The following is a 19,097-nucleotide window of genomic DNA, read 5'->3' as shown; positions in this document are numbered from 1 at the left end:
CTTTACCTTAATAATACACACAGACGTACAAACATCATATACCATAACATTTCTGGTAGGCTCACCCCACCTCTTTATCAAAGCTTCTTTTTAGTATCATAATCAAAATAAACCATTGAAAAAAATTAAAGAGCCAAAAGATAATTTATCCTAATCCGAACAATGTTGAAGAATCTTTTCATTTATCCTGAATTCCATTCATGCTTCTCTTTCTTTTAAAGGGAATGTTTGAACCATAATATAATAGCACAGCAAGGAGATGGAAGAAACTTCAAACCTGAACTTCTAATTTCATAGTCTAACCTTCAAATGACTTTAAAATAGCTGGTAACACTGAAACCCTACTAGCCACCTACACATTTTTATTGAAAGACTGCAGCTACAATCCATTAGTTAATGACTAAGCTGGGCTTGCCAGATCACATTCACGCTCCCAACGACTGGAAAGTGGCTGGGTTTCAAGGGCTTTGCAGTCAGTAACGATCAAGCCAGCCTCCTTTTGTTCCATGTTTGCAAAACCAATATGCTTAAAAAACAACACTTGAATTTTATTGGCTTCTCTATTGAAACTGCAGGCCTTATCTTCTAAGGCCATTGCTTTGTCACAGTAAATTTATTTTTACTCACTGAAGCGGATTGTGCATATTACATTCAATTCTCTTTCCCCAAAAAAGGCTTTAACTTAGGTAGCACTGCTTAACTTAAAATTTGTTCAAGATAAAAATCAATTAAGAACATACAAGAGTAGATTTATCACCTCACCTGCATGGTAAAAACAACTATTACTTAGAGCTTATACGTCAGAAGTAGTCAATTATTCCAAGTCACTGAAATGATAGCTGTGTCCTGCTGCCAAATGTGTTGTTTACTTTTGTGATTTTTTAAACAAATACATTTAAACAGTTATGGCCATTTCCATGCTTTTAATCAGTTATATCAACTCAAGAGAGTAACAGAGAATACAAGGAATGTTTCTAATTTCACAAAGCACAATCCCCCCACAATCTACTGTATGCATAAATTGAAAAGAAAAAAAAAAAAACAGGGCCTTTTTCAGTTAAATTTTATGCTTTAGGTTTCACAGAGAAGTGACCTGACATCTTGTACATTAGTGCTCCACTAATTTTGATGGCAACATATTCATTTTAAAAAAATCTAAATTGAATTGGAGGTGTGGTCGTTAAAAATTGTGAACTACAGGTGCTAATTTTCATGGTCATACCATCAAGGAGAGAGCAGCATGGGATTTCTTTGAGTCAGACTAAAAAAAAATCAATTACAGCAGTTTTCTTTATCACAAGAAAAATATTTCATAAAGCTTATTTCTCTCAATTGTTCTTTAATACCACAAAATACAGGTATCATGCTAACGTTACATCCTACTCATTGCTTCCAATGATCAGGCATGATGGTCTAAGACATATCAAATGTACTAAGTTATGGATGTTTCTTGCAAATACAAACTATACCCTGTGAAATTCAACTCTCCTGCTCTATTACAGGCCATTTAATTTGACATCTTTTGGAACTTCAGCTAGATTCATAAGATACTTCTTTGCTTATATCTGTTGAAATAAAGTTTGGTTGCTTTTTCAAGTTAAGAAGAGAAGGGGAAAGAAAAGGAAAACAAAGTATAATGGGTAAGAAAAACAACCCAGTGTTATAACTGGTGCATTGTCCAAGTTGGACACCAGATTCCTATAAAGAAGTATAGGATTTGTCACACTGCTACACCAAAATAGAAAGATGAAACAGGGAAAATCTGGAAAGCGGAGAGGAGATGGAGATATTTGCAGCCTAGGAAGATTGAATACATAAGAGTATCTGAAGCTTCCCAATCTGATTTGAAGGTTCTCATCAGTCCTGGTGAGGAAAACATGTAACAGAACATTTCCAGATCCAAACAATGTGCCATAAAGCTTCCATTCAGCTCCACCAATACTACTGATCTTTGCTATGTCATTCTAACTTTTGTCACCCTTTTGTCTGCCAAAGTACATTCTTTGGTCAGGCATGTGGATCAAGTAACAGGACACAACTCATGAGAAAATTTCCCTGTTTAATAAAATCTCATAGACCTGGGAGCTATCTAGGAACAACATCATGAATCTATTTATTCTTAATACAATATAGTAGGAGAATGTCTAAGGGCCCATCCAAACAAACATTAAAAGAGAGGCCTGTCACAGTTTTACCGGTGGTGTCCAAATGATGCCTCCAGTAAAACTGAATTAATTCGGAACAAAGGTAAGATCCGGGTCTTATCGGGTGTGGGCCTCTTGTGGATTGGGCCTGGAGACCACTTGATATGATCCCTGGATCCAGTTTACACAGTCATCTCAGTTTTTTGGGCTCCAGGAACCAAAAAAGCTGAGAGGGAACCCACCCCTCCCCCTCCCCCTCCTCTTCAAGAACCCATTTTTTTAAAAAACTTATCCAACCACAATCACAGTCCTCTTTGTTGGGATTCATTCTGGACTACTCAAGTCTAAATGTAGTCAGATAGATGATAGAGTTAGATTGAGGGAATCCTTTCCCCATTTCCAAAACATGCCTAGATAGGATTCACCATTGTTTCCTGCTTCCCATCCTATTTAGGTCAGCCCATCCTTTGATGTTCCTAGAAATGTAATCTCTCCTAGGGCTTTGACGTAACTTCCCCAATTTGGTCTTTTGGAATATTTATGACCCTAGAGAAGAAGAGACCCACGAGGCTGACCACCATTCCAGCTTCCTGCTTTGTTCCAGAAAGGACGCACCTCTGTCCTCTATTAGTCAAGATGTAGTTATCTATAGAGCTTTGTTATTTTAATCTGTCTATGTGTATTAGATCAGGATAGACTAGCTAGATAGGTCCTAACCTTTTCTATGGATTTCTTTTTACTTCAATAAATGCTGTTAAACTTTAACGCTAACTTTGCATCCCTTTTGCCTTCCTGAATACACAGAGGCCTCCCAAACTCACACCCGTAAGTCTCACGCTGCTGCAATTCTTTACTCTGCTATTTTAATGGGAATTTACCTCATAAAGAGGGTGATTAGAGCTTAACAGCTCTTTCATTCCCAACACTCCTTGAGCCAGGAGGGTGCAAGGAAGACCATAACGGTGGCCGGGTATGTTTTTAAAATTTTTGGGGGGTTCTTTTGGGGGCCTTTGGGGTGGTTGAATGTCATCCCAATTGTTATTGGGATGGTGTGTAGCCACCCTCCACGAGAATGCCTGGGTTTTGGGGAACTTGTGGGACTTAACCCCAGGAATACGCAGGTTTTTAAAGCAGGGTTTAAGTCACATCTGGAGGCATCCCAAATCAGCAGAACTGCTTGATTTTTCCTTGTGGCTGAAGAACTCTGAACAGTTAACACCAGTTGGATGTGGTGCCAGATTTTTTAAAAGAAAATGTGGCAGTGAACAGTGAAATCACCCTTACAGTTTGAGGTTATTATTTTTTTGCTCCTATAAACTTTTCTATGAAGATCACATATATATCTAGCCATAAATATAAATAAATATGTCAGAATATTTAAACATACTGCAGCATTGCTGAAATTTTATGATTAAAAATATCTGTTTACAGGAGGAACTGTTTTATAATAGCTGACAAATCACTTATGAGGCTGCTATGGAAGTGACAGGTTGCCTAGTACTAGGGTAAAATAAACTTTCTGCAGCACAGCTTGATGACTCAGGCAGATTCTAGTGCTTGCAATATGATCCATGATTTTACTTAGCAATCACCCATATTTTCTGACCTTCTTTTTTTCCTTTATGTTCCAGTCTCTGTTTTTTTTTTTTTTTTCAGTATCACATCACGGCTTTATTTGTGGTATAGATATATATCATTTCTATTTTCAAAACACAACAGAAACACGACATACAAAATTTCACAAATCTATAAGAGAATCTAAGTTGCAAATGGTTTGGTTTGACAGCAATATTTTTTTCAAATATATATATTTGAAAAAACACAATTCTTGTTTACCTTTTAATGACTTGCATTTTACAGACTCTTTTTCATTCTATAAATATTGCCTTTTACCACCATGACTAAGGTCAAAGTAATGTTGTTCTCTTCTACCCATATGTCATTATTTATAACTCTTATCTGGAAGTTTCTTCAAACCCCAAACCCACATTCATTTGCTAAAAGATATGATCTGATCCTAGGAAGGCCTAGGATTTGACTTAGGCCTAGGAATTGACATTGATACATAACACAAAATTCAGGACCAGTCCACAGCAAACTAGTTATGGATTCTGTTGAGATATTCAAATGCTCTATCTTCACCCTGAAGCAGTGAAGGGACAGGGTCCAACTGGAATGAAACTGATTCAGCCCAGCTGGACTATTGTCTTTGCATTTTCTGTCAACACCAGCATCTCAGTAGACAGCTGGAGATCTCTGGAGAGCTTCTGGTCATTGCCAAGCACCTCTGCTAATGATGTGTGTTGTGGTAACGGGGACAATGACTTCAATCCATCCCCTTTTCCCTGTTTTGCCAAAAAGGGTGGTGGTGGTGCTGCTGGCCCATGAGAACTAGCTGGTTTGAGTAGCCCAAATATCACTTTCCCTGCCTCCATCCCCCAAGTATTTATAAAAAAATATTCTGGATTCATTGATATTTCTGTCACAATTTTCTCTTTAACATTTATGACTTCATCATATAGAATAGATGATACAGATTAACCTGTGGAATAAAGTTTTTTCAAAAAAAATCCCAAGTACTCTTTGCGGATGTTTCCAGTTCCCTCTACAGAACAACCCTCAGACCTCAGTATCCTCAGTTTAATTTATCCATGTATTACAAAATAGATCTTCTCTATGAATTTCTCTATGGTATTCTTGGGCCAGAAGTCTTTCATTTCAATAGAGTTCACTAGTTATCCATACTTTTACAAATCCTTGTAAAGCCTGGGAACATATCCCCTGTGGATACATGGGTCATACTGTATTTTATAGAAATGATGAGACAGTGAGGAAGACTAGGCATTATAGCAGCTGTTTTTTAACACCTCAACCCTTTCAACAAATAGAATATCATTGATTAGAAATTGCCCTGTTTTGTTAAGTATTAAATTAAATTACTTTGTTAATATTAACAAATACATGCTGATGTCACTTGCAGTCACTACTTTGAAGGAGAAACAATGCACTTGGATGTGTATGCATGCAGGGTGTGGAGTTGGGTGAAGTGGAAAATTGCCATCTGTGAGCTATTGCTCACTGCTGTTCTACATGCTTAGGATACTTTTCTGTCTGATGAAATATATAAGAATCCAAACATTGTAAAGTTGCATGAATTGATGAATGCTGTTAACCATGCATTATACTCCCAATTTACAAGCACAAATTAAAATGTGCAAGGCTCATATGGGAAACCGAAACTGTTCAGCTATTTAGAATTACTCCCCTATATATTTATAAAGCATTACCTATGATGTCTGAGATTGACAGGAATTGTAAGCCAAAAATATCTGGCAGGCAAAAGTCTTCTGCTTCTAAGTATTTGCGGGAATCAAAATTATAACTGTGCGTCACACGCACAATTGACTGATTTGGAGTACAGCATGCATTTAATATCCAACCATGTGATAATAACATCAGACAGAGAAAGTTGTGTTAAATAATGGCCATTTTATTTAAGTTATTTGGATCTGAAAGGAACAAGAGCAAGCTGATACAGTTTCAGCTAAGGCCTAGTCTCTACCCTTGGACTACCTCTCATTGCTCTATTGGGTTGGTCCCTGGTTGGCCACTTACTGTAAAGTAAATGCAAGAAACTTCTACTCAAGTTCCAGCAAAATCCACAGGTCAGCCTCAAAGGTAGATTCCTTCCCTACTTTCCAGAGTCTAGGACAGGTATGAGCAAACTTCAGCCCTCCAGATGTTTTGGATTTCAGCTCCCAAAAATCCCAGTCATCTCACCGCCTGTTAGGAATTGTGGGAGTTGAAATCCAAAATGCCTGGAGACCTGAAGTTTTCCCATGCCTGGTCCAGGATCTGAAGACACCGTTCCAGAAACCTATTCTTCATTAAAAGGGTGCTGAAGTATACACCAAACACTTACATTCTTCCTCCGCAAGCTGTCATGGATAAGTGGCAAGTATCTGCTTAGTTCCCATCCCCATCAGGTGTGACAATAAGGCATTCATTCCCTGCTGCACATCTTCCAGGAAGATCAAATTGCCTTCTTCTGATTAATGAATGCCCCCAGACGAGTATTGCTCTAGCCAATGAAAATGAATCTTAGGATGTGCAAGGAAGTGACCCAGCCCTCTGTGATAACTCTATTTGAGGCTTTATCAAAACCCTGCCAATTTGGTGTGCCCAAAGATCTGACCATACCAGGATTATACCTAGCATTTATAAAATATGGCTCAAAATCATGCAGAGCCTATAGAATGAAAGCCTTGCACTTTGGCGAGCCAAAGAACAACAAAAACATGAGACAACCCAGTGTGCTCTTCAAACAAAAGATGCCACAAACCATTTCAGTGAAGGTCAACTGCATACATATCTCATTGTTATTTTGCCATGTTGTTTGCAGATCTAATAATAAAATTCTCACACATCTGCAATTAACCTATTTATCAATGTTCCACTAGAAAACACAGAGCTTCTTGATCTACACTGGAACTGTGTGTATCCTATTCCTCCTTGTATATTCTTATAATCTGCCCATTTTGTATCACAAAGAATTACTAACATTAGCATCAGCGAAAAGAAGCTGAGAACAAATGATGTGCTAGGAAACATGTTTCAGAATGAAAGGTACACTTTCTTTCTTTATTTTATTTACTTTGACACCTTCATCATAGTGTCCAAGTATTTATCTGGCAATATTTGTGAGACAAAAATACCTTTCAGAACTTGTATGGCCTAAATAAATAGAAAAGAAACCTAGAAGACACTAATGTCTAGAAGTTGCAACTAGACACATTCAATTTGTGTCATAAAAAAGAAAAGTAATTTGATGTGGTGCATTCTTTCTTGGTTTAAGTCTTTGAGATTGGATTTCTGTCAAAGCTAAAATGTTCGGGCTCAACAAAAAGTTATGTTGGTATCAAGGGATTAGCATGAAAGAATCTATGGCTTGCACCAGAGTTCATACTGAATCATAAAATGGATGAAAATGTCAATCTAAAGTATACAGTAGAGTCTTGCTTATCCAACCTACATTTATCCAATGTTCTGTATTATCCAATGCAGTCTGCCTTTTAGTAGTCAATGTTTTTGTAGTCAATGTTTTCAATACATTGCAATGTTTTGGTGCCAAATCCGTAAATACAGCAATTACTACATAATGTCACCATGTATTGAACTGTTTATTCTGTCAATTTATTGTAAAACATGATGTTTTGGTGCTTAGTTTGTAAAATCATAATGTAATCCGATGTTTAATGGGTTTTTCCTTAATCCCTCCTTATTGTCCAACATTTTCACTTATCCAACGTTCTGCCAGCCTGTTTATGCTGGATAAGAGAGACTCTACTGTACTTAGAGAAAAGATGTCCTACTGAAGATGCAAATAGAGATGGAAATATTCTCAGGACTAGATTGCAAGTTTTAAAGTGCTTCTTGTCTATTAAATTCCTATTCACTAACCTAAAACTATTTATTTACAAGTAGCTAAATATGAAGATGGACTGAAGTGAGTACTTGCATACCAATATGCATTTTCTTATTCAAGAGCATGGGCGTTTTTTTTTTTTTACCTTAAAAGGTTTGGCACAATTTTATTTCTTTTATATGTACAACAATATATTCATGTTCATGGGTACCAGACATAAACCACAGAATAACTGACTTGCTAACTAAATAGGTTGCAAGAAGCACTGGAAGTGTCAAGGTTCAACTGAAGAACTTGTCTGTACAGTATGGACCTGATTATTACACTGGCCAACACACATTTCAGTGTCTCAAATGTTAGATCTGTTTCTGAGTATATTTGGCCTGCTGATTACCGGTTTTCCCCTATCAGCTCTAATTATTGAGATACAGAACATATGCCATATGCTTCATCTGCTCGCCCATAGAAAACCATGATTACAATATCTAAGAAACTAGAGCTGATGTGGGCTATCCAATGCAATTTTCTGAATCAGTGCTCCAAATAACCTCAAGAACAGGATTTCGTTAATTGTTCCTTCTGAATATAGGTATCGCAAACAGAATTAAGTACCATTGCCCAAGGAGCCTAGTGGCATGATTATATAATCCAAAGTTCTGTGCTGGGAAGGATTCTCTTCCCACATCAGGGTTGTGTCATATGGCCAACTGCAATGCAAGACATTCTTGAACTTTAAGCATAATTAAACTACTGCCATAGGGATATTCCAACTTATTATTGAAAATTATATTATTATTATTTAACTCCCCTGACATCATTTTGCTAAACCACTAAAGTGTTAGTTTTATTAAAATGTGTGGTGTTTTTCATTTGCATTTATCCAAATAATTTGTAATGTAACCAGGCAGGGAGCAGATAAGTATGGTCTAGAAATGGCTGTTTCTGTGAAAATTAAAAATAGTTCTAAGAATATTAATTTCTTAAGTTTTTTTTCCTTAGGACTCAGACACTAATTTCTTACAGTAACGTTCTGAAAAGATCTTAAATGTGTAATGGCTAAAAGCCTAGTTTTTAATTTTGACATGGTACTGTTACAGTTTTCACCATTAATATAGAATACATGCACACACACACATAAACATAAACATTCTCTCTATATGCATGTACATACATGCACATACATTTCAGAGATAATTATTAATTTTGTAATCCTTAGTGGAAATTAAATAAACACTTTCCATAGTTTCATACACACATGCCAATGGACATAAATATAATTCCACTCCTTTTCCTTCCTCTAACATCAGTGGAATTATTACACATACTCATCTGCCATGGATATGAGTCTCTCTCCCTAAAGCAGTTCCTACACTCTTTTAAATATATGCTATTCCTCTTTATCTCTTTGAAGAAGAATGAATCACATCTGCCGCTTGCAGCTATCAAAATGTAATTTCATCAAGCAGGCTCATGAATGTTCACATTTCCTTAGCTGTACACTAGGAGGCAAGTTCTTCCCACATACCAGTCTCCTACACTGTACACTGGATTATTGTGTATAACCAAAAGATGTTCCACAACGTAACACCATTGTCCAACAGCAGCTGTACATTGCAGCAGGCAAAGCAACAGTATTAACATATAATCTGCTCAAAATGCATGAAAGCAAGTAAGGACTTTATTTAAAAGAAATAATATCCATATAAGATGCAAGGCTGGAAGTGCATAATCAAGGCCCCATAGAAATATGTTAATCAACATCAAATCCAGGCTTACAAGATGGGTGTCATTGGGCCAGTGCATACTCTATGAACAATAATATCAATCTGTCCAACTCAGAAATGCAACAATCTCATTCCATTCATCCAGTGAGTAAGACAGGAATGTGCAATAACATTATGTACATTATGCATAACTTTCATATATGGAAATATGTCTCTGAACCAATCTACTACCATTTGTCTCATAAGGGTGGAATACTATTTTAAGCACTATTACTCTTCTAAAACAATTACTTATTATGCATTAATAGCTCATTACTAAGGTTTTTTTAGTAACATTTGAATGCAGTTTTTTAAAAACATACAATTAAATATTACCGCATAGCCATTATTTTTCCTGAAATGACTCCCCTCTCCATCAATGATTTAGAAGTAACATACAAATTTTATTATTTATGCTACTAAATGGTAAAGGAACATTGTTATGTTATGGAATGGAATGTCATTGCTCGTACTACAGTATTTTCAAGCTTGTATTCACCCCATACCACAGCTATTTAATTTTAAATGAAATGTGGGAGGATGACATGCATATGGATCTTACAATATTTTATTTTTATTATTATGGTTACCCAGCAATATGATTATATTTGTATTCAATAAATATATATTTTCTTGAACACTTAGGTAACTATGAGAACAACACTAACCAAAAAGCATTCCATTGGCAGATTTTTTATTATTATTCAAATATATAAGGAATGTCCCTGATAAAGTAAATTGTATCTATTCCTAACTTCCTTGGCAGTAAAACAGAATAATTCTGTCTTCAGTACATTAGATCATAAACACAATATGAAGACACAAATTGTAGAACAGATGCAATAAAGTCATGTTGTCAGTGCACAATTAATCATGGAATGTCATGCTATTTTCTAAAGCAGTTAATATTTTATGCAATTTTGAACATGCAAATTTGAGATAGTGAAAGGTAATGCAAGACATTCTTCAAACATCTGTGAGCAGCTTCTTTAAGATCTTAACAGCAAATGCAATCAGAAATAACATTTCTGCAGGCTGATCTGCAATTTAGTTAAAGAAAGTTGACTTCAGTGAGCGTGGATTGTTTCAGAGATGTGCTTATGCATGTACTTAAAAGCTAAATAGAGCTCTTGGTAAAGGTAGCATTGCAAAGTTACTTTTGGGGACTGTAACTCCCCAAATTCTCAATTGCTTTGAGGTTAGGAAATCAAGAACCTTATCACCAAGTTTTTGATGTGTTACTTGCAAAGGGGAATGGGGACACACTTTGATCCCCTCCCTTTAACCACAGCCTTATATGTTCACAAGGAAAGTAGAAATATTTTGTTTAGACATAGATGGGGCCTAAGTCATTTTCGCAAGTCACCATGGCTATATGACGAAAAATCTCCTGATAAGCTGTTAACATACATTCCGTTCTTTATTTTTGCTGCATGAAAAAGAAGTAATACATTCAGATTGACCATGGTTTATTTGCTTCTGTTGTATTCCTTCAAGTCATTTTCAACTTATGACAATCTTAGGAAATCCTATCATGGATTCTTCTAACTACATTTGTTCAGATGTGATTTGTCCTTGCTTAACTTCTAGGCTAGAAGACTGTGATTTACCCAATGTCCTCCATTGGGTTTCAATGGCTGAATGGTCTCTAGTATAGTAGTCCAATCCCTAGGCCAACCTGACTCCATATTTCATATAAGTACTAAAATATACATGATACCTGAGCTGCCCTCCACCCCAGATCATCAGCAGTGAAGTTATGAAGGGGATTGTACTCAGGGCCATAGCCAGAAAAAAAAATCGGGGAAGGGGGGGTGTTTGAAAATTTGGGGGGGGTTGAACCCCTTGTGTCCCCCCCCCCACTCCTTGAGATAGTGCCTGGAGGGACTTTTAATTTTTTGCATCTCATAGACTTAGCTTGGGGATTTGGTTAACCAGTTAAAATGCACAAGTAAATCAGGTTTTTTTTAACCTGACAATTTTTTTTTGGGGGGTAACCCCCCTCCCCCCGGCTACAGCCCTGATTGTACCCACCTATTATTGCCTAATTTGTGCAGCCTTTGGTTCTTCAATAAAAAGGGAACTAAGGAAACCCTAAGAAATTCATGAGATCACCATACATTGACAAGGGGATTGAAGACATATACACATACAGTCTTACCAAATGCACCATCATGAATACAGGCAAATATCTACAAAACATTACAAAATATACAAAACTTTTCAGTTTGTCATGTTGATTGATGTATTTTATGATGCTTTTACTTCCTTGGGTTTTAATTGTATTAATTATATTGGGTTTTTTTGTTATGTGTTTTAATTTTGTCCCTTGAATTCTCTGTTTATTCTGGGCTTGATTCCCACGAAAGCTTCCCTGAGTCCCTTCAAGGAGATGGAGGCAGGTTATAAGAAAAAAGTTATTATTAATATTATTATTATTATTATTATTATTATTATTATTATTATTATTATTATTTCTACAGCACCTACCTTCCATGTGCCATTATGAGTGGAGTGGAGGAGTTTATGCTATGATATATGCTAATGACACATTCATCATGATTACATACACATCAGAAACATAGGAGAAAGGGAGATCATTAATGAACCAAAACATTACTTTAAGTGTTTTCACAAAGATAGAATAATATGCAATCATTCCAGGAACACAGGTAAGTATGAATTGTATCTTAATAAACAGGATAGTGGAGTGTGAATAATAAAGCCAATGTTAAAAATCTCTCTGTGTCTGTCTCTCTCTCAGCATGAATGATTGCAGGCTTTAAGATTAGCTGGATGAATTTTCTCTCACTGTGCATGCCTTTTCATTAGGGTAGGGTAATTGTATAACTCTCTCATCTCTTTGTAGGCCACCAACACTTTGGATTCGTAACAATGCATCTCTGGCACGCTCGTTCATTAAGCTTAGGGAACATTTAACTCATTCTAGAACACAGTAGGCTTTTGAAACTTGAATACTAAATGTAATTTCAGCAGCAACATACCAATATTAGGAAGTATCAGTTTCAAGATGGTCTACAATAAAGAGTCAATCATTCTTGTGAACCTGGGAACAATGTTCCAAATTGATCTCACCATAGGGAAAAACACTTAAATCAAGAAGAACTTTCCTGATACAACACATGAAATCAAGGCTGCACAAAACCGGTTTTAAAAGGCAGATAGCGGCCTAGTTTGGCAGTGTTCTGAATGTTTTGAAAAGTTCCAGTATGAAAAGCAAATTCATTGATGTACATACACACACCACTATTACATGCTTCTGATATTAAAACATGTTTTCTTACCAATATAAAATAAAGATACAGTAGAGTCTCACTAATCCAAGCCTCTCTTATCCAAGCCTCTGGATTATCCAAGCCGTTTTTGTAGTCAATGTTTTCAATATATCGTGATATTTTGGTGCTAAATTCATAAATACAGTAATTACAACATAACATTACTGTGTATTAAACTACTTTTTCTGTCAAATTTGTTGTAGAACATGATGTTTTGGTGCTTAATTTGTAAAATCATAACCTAATTTGATGTTTAATAGGCTTTTCCTTAATCCCTCCTTATTATCCAAGATATTCGCTTATCCAAGCTTCTGCCGGCTCGTTTAGCTTGGATAAGTGAGACTCTACTGTACTCACATAAATAAACCTTGAAGCACGTTCACACAAAACATGTGGTGGTGTAAAATTGACAAATAAACAGAAATTGTGTATAACCAACACAATTAAAATAAAAAAAAGATGAACATGCTAGAGAAAGTCATACTTCAGTCCAAAATTTGAAAATATTATGTCATGTTTTGAAGAACAAACCAGCCAACATTAATGTTGTTACTGTGTTTATCAGTATCTTTGTTGTGCCTCTTTTATTTTGATGAGGTGGGCACTATAGAATAGTTTTTGCCCTATAGATCCTATTCAGGGTGGTTATGAATATTGCCTTTTTACATTAAAATTCGCACAAATAAACACACAAACACTGAACAGAGTATAAGGGAATAGTAAAAAAAAATCAACACATTATTATGTGGTAGAACCCATTACATCAGAGATAGTAGCATCATAAGACAAGTGTGGCAAGCAACACTAGTAAAAAAAATGTACAGTAGCCCATATTGGTCAGCTAACAGACACAGAACTGCCAGTGGGATAAGTTCCACACAGAACATCAATAAATTCGAGATCCCTCAATATTCAAATGTATGGAAACTGTAAAGCAGGGGTGTCCAACCTTTTGACTTTCCTGGGTCATATTGGAAGGATAAGAATCATCTTGGGCCACATATAATATACACTAACATTTAACAAAAGCTAATGAGAAAAAAAAATATTTGCATTATTTTCGACATATCCACCACCACAGATAAGCACAAAGAAATCCTCATATAATAATTCTAATTATGTACCACCCCATTTGGATGGCCTTTTAAAATCATTGAGCAGATCTTCCATCTAAACTGTTTGCAATTATAATTGTGAATTACAGATAATACTTTGATCTTTGTAGATGTAACATACTCTAATGATTCCATTCAATTCCATTGTTGTCTACAAAGTTCACACTCAAAAACCACATAATTCATTTACAAAAATGTTTATGCTTAATGTTTTAAGGAAGTTTATGATTTTGTGTCAATGTCCTGCAGCCTAAGGGCCACAGGGAGGACAAGTCTGTTGTAGAGTAAAGTGTAATGGGAAGCACACGGCTGTTTCAAAAGCAGTAGAAGTTTTCCATTGCCTTGTTAGGTGGAAATTGAAAGCCCTGCATTTTCTACTTTACTATTGTAAGGAGACTCCGGCTGGATATACGCTGCCATATAATGTCATTTGAACTGCATTGAACTGCATTATATGGCAGTTTTGGTCCAGCCAAAGTAAAAGTTTTCTTCCTGAATTGGAGATAACTTTTACTGTTCAAGTACTGCAAATCTCCTTCAAAGTGAACTGAGTATTTTAAAAATAGGTTAATAATAATACATCATAAGACTTTTAGTGGGGGATCTGAAGTTAATCATATTTAATCAATCTTGCTTCAAATAATGTTTACTCAGCTTTGTATGCATGTAATCATTTATTTCTATATTTAACTAATAAAAATGCCCTCCTCCCAAAGTGTAGTTTAGAATTGTGGCCCTCAAGCAAACCCAGCCCTACATTCATTGCTCACTCATAAGGCTTTGTGAGTTTTTCTTCCTCTGATGGCAGCTCAAAAATTCCTGAATGTGCAATAAAACAACTCATCTAGAACAGGTGATACTCCCATTCCCCAAGCTGTATGTATTCTTGTGCAATTCAAAAGCATCTGTCCACTCAGGTTAGTCTTTTAACAGATTCCATATTAGCAAAGAATCCATTATTTGTGATTAATATTACATATGGTAATTCATTTTGCATGACACATTTCGTATCTTTTCTGTAATGCAGAAACACTCACCTTCAGTAGTTTCACAAAATGGAAAGCATTCCTTGCTACTAAAGATATTTGCATTTCTGGACTTTTCAAAGACTTCAAGACAATATTCAATTAAAGTGTACACCAAATCCCCCACTGTAAATTTGCCTTATTACTTCCATCTTCTTCATGTCCAACTCATGAAAAACAAGTACTAATTAATTTGTCAGATGTGGCTTTACAACAGTAGCCCACCTAAAATGGTGGAAAGGACTAGAAAAAAACTGATAAAATAATCAAAATTCATAAAGAGAAACTGGGAAATCACAGTGAACATATTTTGGGGTATAGACAATAATTGATAGATTCCAGGTTATATGCACTTCTGTCCCACGAGGACCCATGCTAAAGTGTATGTCTGTATGGTAGTTGTCTTTTGCTTTATTAGATTATAGACATTACTAATATATAAACATAGCTCTGAATTCTATCTAGAACAGCTATTTGCACAGAATGTTGTATCACGAGATGCAACTTGTGTGGAATTTAATTCCCTACTAGGTACCACACAAGTTGTATGTCGTGGGGTAGAATTAGTCTACAAAACCTTATTTTATTATCTTTTGCCTAGTTTGTCTCAAAGGTGTTATAAGATTTCGCTATATATGGATTGTATCAATTCATTGAAAAAAATCTTAAGAGAGAGGGGAAAGTCCATTTAATAAGGTGACATAAAATAGAATAGAACAATATAATTAGCACAGGTATTACATCTGAATAAATCTTTCTCGCACCTCTCCTATTTTTGCACCCACTCTGTATTTTGCTAATAAATTCCAACCATCCTTGTTACCCCATATTCCATACCACTTGGTATGCTGTCACTATGTGGAGAATTCCTCTTATACATGGAAGGAATTATGTCTATGTCTATAAGAAAAACAAAATAGAACTAAATACACAGCAGCCTATGCTCATTACGGTTGGTCGGAGGCTTGGAAATGGAACTCACCAGAGTTGGGATCGGAGTTGCCATCAGCTTCGGTCCTCTTGTCTGGTGAGGCCTGATCGTAGAATTCGTCCTGCGGCTGAACCAGAGGGAGAGGGTGTGAGATCAGGGTTCCACTACCCACAGGCTCATGATCTCCTAGACCACTGTCACTGCAGCTTTCCTGGGAACCATCGGGGAGGTGAAACGTAACACGACGCTGGGACTACAAAGAAGAGCACAGGACATCCTGGATTAGTGCTCTTCTTTTGTCTATGAGCAGTCTCTTTGATAGATTCTTTCCTTGCATTTCTTCTCAGGCTTTCCCCATCCCCAGCATAACATCTCTTTGCATAACCAGTGTGGGAGACAAGCAGTCAGGATCACCAGGGGCAGCTTTGTGTATTCTGTGAATATACTTGCTTCTACTGTCTATCTCTCTAGCCATCTGGGATTAAAATCCTTGTTGATTTCATACTCTGAAGGAGATGCTTCTTTTTTCTCTCTCACTGGTGAAACATTTAGAGGATCTGTGGGTGTGTGTACTCTCAAAGCAAAAGTATCTGAACTGGTTAAAATGTATTTCAATTGTGAAAACAGTTTTATGACAACTGTTATTGCTGCTGTCTTGTTCTATGGACTGGGAGGGTGCCATTGAATGGTTTGTTTGTGTCTGTATAAGTGGTCTATATTTTCCCAAAATGTATGTGCATGCACACACATACAGTTGTGATTTGTACCAACAGATCTTGCACAAACTGTGAACAGTTGGATGAAAAATAAAGTTGTTGAATTGTCATACAGGATGGAGATATCTCACATGAGTTTTTTATTTCTTTATTCTATTGACCTACCTACCTGGTAAATTTGAAATAATATGCATTAAATATGTATAGTATCACTTATGTGCATACTCTGTGGTTCTTAGACTCGGAATTCCCTTCTCAGAGAGGCCAGAATTGTCCTCTCTTTTTTGTCCTTCCATCAATAAGCTAAAACTTTTTGTATTCAATTGAGTTTTTAAAACATTCTAAAAAAAACAGGCTATGGTTTGCTGTATTTTTAATGAATATTTTAAGGAGCTATCTTATCTTTTTAATTGAATTTTGTTTTTAATTTGAGGCATGAATTGTTTAATACTGCAAATAGTATTAATGTTCAGGTTTTATATATTTAATTTATATATTGTTCTTTTAAATTGTAAGCTGCCTTGAGTTGCAATTGAAAAGTGGGATGTAACAAAAACAACAACAACAACACATCACTCTTTGGCAGTAACAGACTGTGTTTGTGTATGGGAGGGGATATGTTGTGGCCTAACAGTCATTGCCACATCAGCAGTAATACTGGGTGAGAAATGCTGCAATGTGTCAGAATGATGTAATATCTATCTAACACAGGCTATCCTGGTGGAGTGGGCTCTTCCACAATAAATAATTATAACACTTTAACTGTCATGGTTACATGTTATTTACTTCTGAAGTATGTACTTCAGTGACACACAAAACACTAAAATTCTCTGGAAGACATTTTTGAACTCCCCTCCCTGCACTACAAATCCCGGGATCTCATAGAATGTTGTCATGGAAGTTAAAGTGGAACTACCCTGCTAAAACTAGATCTAGTGTTACTAGAGAATTTGCACACTATATGACTTCACTTTTTCAAATTAAGCATTATCAATGTAAAAAACAATCCTCAAAATAGTAATTATAGATTAATTATAGTATGAAACATTCCATGACAAAAGACACAGGATATGTGAAAATGCACTTCTGTAAAGTACTATTTTCATAAAGTTGCTGTTATTGTTGTGTATTAAAACCTTCTTTAGCAGATACAACTAGAGTGGAAGATGCTACCACAGGCTCAAATCCGTTTCATGTTATAGCAATTTGTCTCCAATTGTATCCACATGCTTCTACATAAAAGTAATCTGAGAAAGATGAAATTACTTGAATAACTACATAAAAGTCCCTCTCTTATTCTTTCTTCTCCTGCAGCACAGTATTACATAGATCTTAAGAATAAATGAGAATTGAAAGACTTTCTTTTCATTTCTCTCCAGGTACTATGGCTAGGATTAAAGGATATGCAGAGCAAATTGTATTACTGTTTGGGATATATCCCTGTATTTTTTTTTCAAAAAAAGATATTTCAGAAAAGAAAATGAAACTCCCAGTGGGCCTAAGATCAAAGATTTCAGACTGATTTAAAGAGAAACTGAACATATAGCTATATGTGTACACTCTCACACATACATGCCCACATGCAGACACGCATGTATGATGAAGGCTTCAAATGTAATTCTCTTATCATAAGGGACAAAGGAACAGCATTATAAGATTCAGTTCAGTTTTTACCAACTGTGAGTCTTTTGAACATAGTGCCAATGCATACAATATCAGTAAAGCAAATTATACGAGTGGCTTTCCAAGTCATATCAATATATAGTCCATTTTTGAGTTCCTATTCCCTGCAAATTTCAGATTGCGTTGTTAGTTGATCTGTGGAATGTATAAATTGATAGTTTAACCTATTTCTACTGGTCTATGTTATTTACATGTGTCGAAATAAAGGTCTGGGTCATTATCTCTCTATCTAAACCTGTAATTTCCATTTGTATCTGTAATTCGCCAATTATTTACATTTAAATATTTGGCAGTTATTACTGTGAAATCTGGATTCCCTATAACTCTGAACCACTGTGACAGGGAATATTTAAAATGGTCCAGATGTTTGACCTCTTTTGGGAAAGTTTCTTTGAGTATTATTGCTGATTCTAGTTGACTTCTAAAAGATAGAAGAGGCAGTGGACAAAATTCATGTATTCTGTTCCATGGAATGGTGCCAAACTAGTCACTTGTTACTAGGGAGTTGCCAGTGATTAAGTGGATTACAAAACAACTGGAATGACAATGGCATAAAACTGAATGCAGAAGAAATCTAAGCAAGCATGGAGTTTACAAGACAGCCTACTTTGTGATAGTACTGGTAGAAATAATTACACTCTCTCACACACTCACACATACTTAATACTTACAAAAAGAATATTTGGGAGACATCATCCAGAGTAAACTTAGTATTCCAAAAACATAATTATACTCCATCCCACATTCAAGACCTGTATGCTGAAAACAGCCCACCATATCATTTTATGGTGGGCCCCAACTATTGTATTCCTTATTATTAGACATCATGACTAGAGTAGAAAGGAGTCAGGATACAGTAACATGTGGAAGGCTGCACTTTGTTCTGTTTAGTCAGGACAGTGGGGTTTGAAGTTAGAGACAAGGCTTGTGGATAGGCTGCCTGACTTGAAGAATGTATTTCAAACTTTCCCCAACCTCAGAGTCATAAGCTCCCGTTAT

General features: G+C 36.0%; 1 protein-coding gene across 8 annotated transcripts in view; it reads right to left on the bottom strand.

Moving 5' to 3' along the window:
* pcdh9 (protocadherin 9) overlaps positions 1-19,097 on the bottom strand; it is a 984,999-nt gene that overhangs the window by 326,712 nt on the left and 639,190 nt on the right. For 4 of the 8 annotated variants that reach the window (XM_062977296.1, XM_062977299.1, XM_062977298.1 and 1 more), the window contains one exon: positions 15,751-15,952. In XM_062977296.1, the coding sequence (XP_062833366.1) occupies positions 15,751-15,952 (202 nt within the window). The remainder of the gene's footprint in view (positions 1-15,750; positions 15,953-19,097) is intronic. The other 4 variants (XM_016992271.2, XM_008106850.3, XM_008106849.3 and 1 more) reach the window with 1 other exon arrangement.

The sequence above is a fragment of the Anolis carolinensis genome, chromosome 3 (assembly GCF_035594765.1).
Source record: "Anolis carolinensis isolate JA03-04 chromosome 3, rAnoCar3.1.pri, whole genome shotgun sequence".
Taxonomy (NCBI): Eukaryota; Metazoa; Chordata; class Lepidosauria; order Squamata; family Dactyloidae; genus Anolis; species Anolis carolinensis.
The sequence above is the reverse complement of the archived record's forward strand: the minus strand, read 5'-3'. Positions and strand labels throughout refer to the sequence as shown.